The sequence below is a fragment of the Limulus polyphemus genome, unplaced genomic scaffold (genome assembly GCF_000517525.1).
Source record: "Limulus polyphemus unplaced genomic scaffold, Limulus_polyphemus-2.1.2 Scaffold24, whole genome shotgun sequence".
In the NCBI taxonomy this organism is placed as follows: domain Eukaryota; kingdom Metazoa; phylum Arthropoda; class Merostomata; order Xiphosura; family Limulidae; genus Limulus; species Limulus polyphemus.
In genome coordinates this window covers 111487-113121 of record NW_013665634.1, presented here as the reverse complement: position 1 = coordinate 113121, position 1635 = coordinate 111487, and the positions used below count along the sequence as shown (strand labels likewise).

Here is a 1635-nt window from a genome sequence, read left to right as displayed (position 1 = left end):
ATATCTTCATCATGCATTGAACGGGTTTATCAGCTGGTATTCGTACATATTGTGCAAATTCAAACAAAATCACTTAATTTAGCTTATTTCGCTATTCACTAAGAAAAGTTGTCTTCACTCGAAAAGTCAGCAGAAGTATTCGTCTATACGCCATAGACGATTTAAATCTTTGATGTCTGATATAATGACACTGTATATTGATATCATACAGGTGTGTGTGTCCTTACTTAAATTGAGCTTTACATTAGTTTTTAAATTTTGCACTGATTCGAAGCTATCCCTAACGGTTAACAACAAAAACTGAGATTTTTTTTTTTACACATCGTGAATCACATAGTAGTACTTCAACAATGATTTAATGGTTAACAAACATCGTGAATCATGTGGTAGTACTTCAACAATGATTTATTGGTAAACGAACATCGTGAATCCTATAGTAGTACTTCAACAATGATTTATAGGTAAACGAATATCGTGAATCCTGTAGTAGTACTTCAACAATGATTTAATGATCAACAAACATCGTGAATCATGTGGTAGTACTTCAACAATGATTTATTGGTTAACGAACATCGTGAATCCTGTAGTAGTACTTCAACAATGATTTAATGATCAACAAATATCGTGAATCATGTGATAGTACTTCAACAATGATTTATTGGTAAACGAACATCGTGAATCCTATAGTAGTACTTCAACAATGATTTATAGGTAAACGAATATCGTGAATCCTGTAGTAGTACTTCAACAATGATTTAATGATCAACAAACATCGTGAATCATGTGGTAGTACTTCAACAATGATTTATTGGTTAACGAACATCGTGAATCCTGTAGTAGTACTTCCACGATGATTTAATGGTTAACAAAATGAGATACTTTTAGAAAAATAATAACAATTGTTTCATAACCGCTATTAGACAGCAGACGATACACAACTCACGTGCTTTTCTACGTCATGATGATAACGTACGTGCAATAAACAATGTATTGAGTTTTGGATGGTTTTTGTAAAACTGAATACAACTCGTATTGGAACAATTTACTAATTACATTTACTCCATGAGTAAAGCTATATAAATATTCAAATTAACTAACTTGAAACAAGAGTTTTAGTTGCTAATAATTACACCTTCTTGGTCTCTAAATGAACACTGCTGTTATAAGTTATATAATTATCAACACTTGGGAAGCTCGTTAACAAATTAATTATTAAAACCAATTAGTATAACCATACTTACCCATCCGACATAAAAACTTGGGATATGCGTTGAACAAAAACTGGCTCTCCTAAGGTGTACGTCGTTTTTATGTGTTATTTCTCACCTGAGTATTTAGTTACAGCCTTACAGACTTCTTTCCTTCTCTCTAACTGAAGGAATAATACCCTTCACTGATCAGAATCAATCAATTTCAATATTTAGACTAGGGTACATTAATTTCATTAAATAGACGGAACTAATCGGTCTCTAAATTCCCTTGAATGTCACTCTTTGAAATTAATATTACACAACAAAGGTGCTCAATATAGCTTTGCAACTGTCTCGGAAAACATTTCTCCGCAAACGAGCTTACTGTCTCAGCTGCACGAAGAGAATGCTGGTCGCCTCACAATCACGGTCACTATGTTAAGAC

At 32.9% G+C, this 1635-nt stretch overlaps 1 protein-coding gene across 1 annotated transcript in view; it reads right to left on the bottom strand.

Moving 5' to 3' along the window:
- Positions 1 to 1346, bottom strand: part of LOC106458680 (calpain-C-like) — a 47863-nt gene extending 46517 nt beyond the window's left edge. The window contains exon 1 of the mRNA XM_022385372.1: positions 1242 to 1346. Coding sequence (XP_022241080.1) covers positions 1242 to 1245 — 4 coding nt within the window. The 5' untranslated portion in view covers positions 1246 to 1346. The remainder of the gene's footprint in view (positions 1 to 1241) is intronic.
- Between the last annotated feature and the right edge of the window lie 289 nt (positions 1347 to 1635).